Below are 2,102 nucleotides of genomic sequence, written 5' to 3' on the forward strand. Positions count from 1 at the left end.
TCCCCCCACAGTCCCCCCCCCCCCCACAGTTCCCCCCCCCCCCACATCCCCCCACAGCCCCCTCTGCCCCCCACAGCCCCACACACACCCCCCCACAGCCCCCCCCCCCGCCCCCGCCCGTCCTCTCTATCCACCTCTCCTACTGGTTCGCGCTCCGCGAGTCTCCGTACGCGAGAGGGGACCCCCCCACCCCCCACCGACTCCGTTTTATCAACCTCAAAAAGTTCGGCTTCGAGAATCAACAACAACAACAACAACCACGACGACAACGAAAAGCCCATTAGCCAAACGACGAAATCCAAAGCTGCCGAGGTCTTTTTCGTCCGCTCGCTCGCCCCGCGCCGCGAGCCTCAAACGGCCGCCTCGGTGCCACCGCCGCCACCAGCGCCACCGCCGTTCCGCTCGCCCTGCGCCACTGGCCGCCCCTCCTCGAAGCGGACCGTGGTGGCCGACCGCCTCTCGCTCTGCCCCTCGGCGGCGCGCGCCAGCCTCGTGCTCTTGCGCAGGCGCAGCGCCTTCTGGAAGCTCTTCTTGAAGTTGTCCGAGAGGAAGGCGTAGAGGATGGGGTTGGCGCAGCTGTTGGCGTACGACAGCACCACCACGGTCGAGTAGATCTTGACCAGCGCCGGCTCCTCGGGCAGCGCCACCACCAGATTGGCGATGTTGAGCGCGTAGAATGGCAGCCAGCAGAAGACGAACACCGCCACCACGACCACCACCATGAGCGTCACGCGACGCTCCGAAGCGCGCCGCTTGGCCGCCCCGACGCGCGCCCCCGACGACTTGACGCGCACGACGATGAGGAGGTAGCAGAGGCAGATGACGGTGAGCGGCCCGAAGAAGCCCAGCGCCGTCGTGTAGACGATGAACGCCGTGGACCACGTGGCCGCCGGCTCGGGCCAGTTCACGTTGCACGTGTCGCCCGCGTGGCTCGTGTACGAGAAGACGACGAGCGGCAGCGCGACGAGGATGGAGAGGCCCCAGACGGCGGCGTTCACCGTCTTGGCGACGAGGGGCCTCCTCCAGCGGGGGGCGCGCGCCGGGTGAACGACGGCCACGTAGCGGTCGACGCTCATCGCCGTGAGGCAGAAGATGCCCGTGAACTGGTTGACGCCGTCCAGCGCCATGACGATTCGGCACGCGAGCGAGCCGAAGGGCCAGTAGGAGAGCGCGTTCTGGATGGCGAGGAAGGGCAGGCCGAACATGAAGAGCTCGTCGGCTATTGCCAGGTTGAGGATGTAGACGTTGGTGACGGTCTTCATCTTGGCGTAGCGCAGCACCACGTAGACGACGAGGGTGTTGCCCGCGAGGCCCACGGCGCACACCGCGAAGTAGACGAGCGGCAGCACCACGGCGCTCGCGGAGGAAGAGAAGGAGGAGGAGGAGGAGACGTCCTCCTGCCCAGCCTCCGTGTCGTTGCCGGAGACGTTGGGGGAAGAGCGGCAGGAGGAGGAGGGGGAGGAAGGGGAGGCGGTGGGGTATCCCGTGACGTTGGCTGGGCAAGAGGGGTCGATGCGCTCCATCGTGTGAGTCACGGTGCCGCGCCCGGGGATTCTATCGTCTTGTTGTCGACGCTGGGGTGGAGAGGGCGGGGGGGGGGGGCCTTCAGGTGCCGCGTCCTTCCCTCTCTCTGAAAAGGTCTCGAGGCAGGAGCACGCCCAGCCACGGCTTAGGGAGACGTGACAGCAACAACAACAACAGCGCACCCAGTTACAACGCGGTTAGAACAGCTGGCGAGAGTGAGTGGACATCTGTGAAAAAGAGCTTTATAGTTCATCGGATTCCTCGAGTACGAATACATATATTCTGATTCGTGAAATTGCATTTATAAAAAAATACGTGCAATTAATATTAATTATAAATCTAGGCGTCACTTAATGTCAAAAGAAAAGTTGAAGTTGGTATAATGTCCGAGCGAATAAATATTAATTTTAATACTCGGCTTTGCTGACGTCAGTGGTTCTGACGTCATCCATTGTGACGTCGGTTTATTTCCGACGAGTGATGGCAGCGAAGGGTCGTGGAAGTTAACGAGTTGGAGGCGGGTGGCCAATTTGGGCTCCGGCTAAAGGCGAGCGAAAAACAAAGGTCTGCTTCGGCAG

General features: G+C 62.5%; 1 protein-coding gene across 1 annotated transcript; it reads right to left on the reverse strand.

The window, feature by feature from the left end:
- Positions 1–350: 350 nt before the first annotated feature.
- LOC144726436 (somatostatin receptor type 5-like) lies at positions 351–1,523 on the reverse strand. The gene has a single exon (XM_078605154.1). It carries the CDS (start codon positions 1,521–1,523, stop codon positions 351–353), a length of 1,173 nt encoding a protein of 390 aa, XP_078461280.1.
- Positions 1,524–2,102: the final 579 nt, after the last annotated feature.

This window comes from Lampetra planeri, chromosome 23 (genome assembly GCF_965212315.1).
Source record: "Lampetra planeri chromosome 23, kcLamPlan1.2.h2, whole genome shotgun sequence".
In the NCBI taxonomy this organism is placed as follows: domain Eukaryota; kingdom Metazoa; phylum Chordata; class Hyperoartia; order Petromyzontiformes; family Petromyzontidae; genus Lampetra; species Lampetra planeri.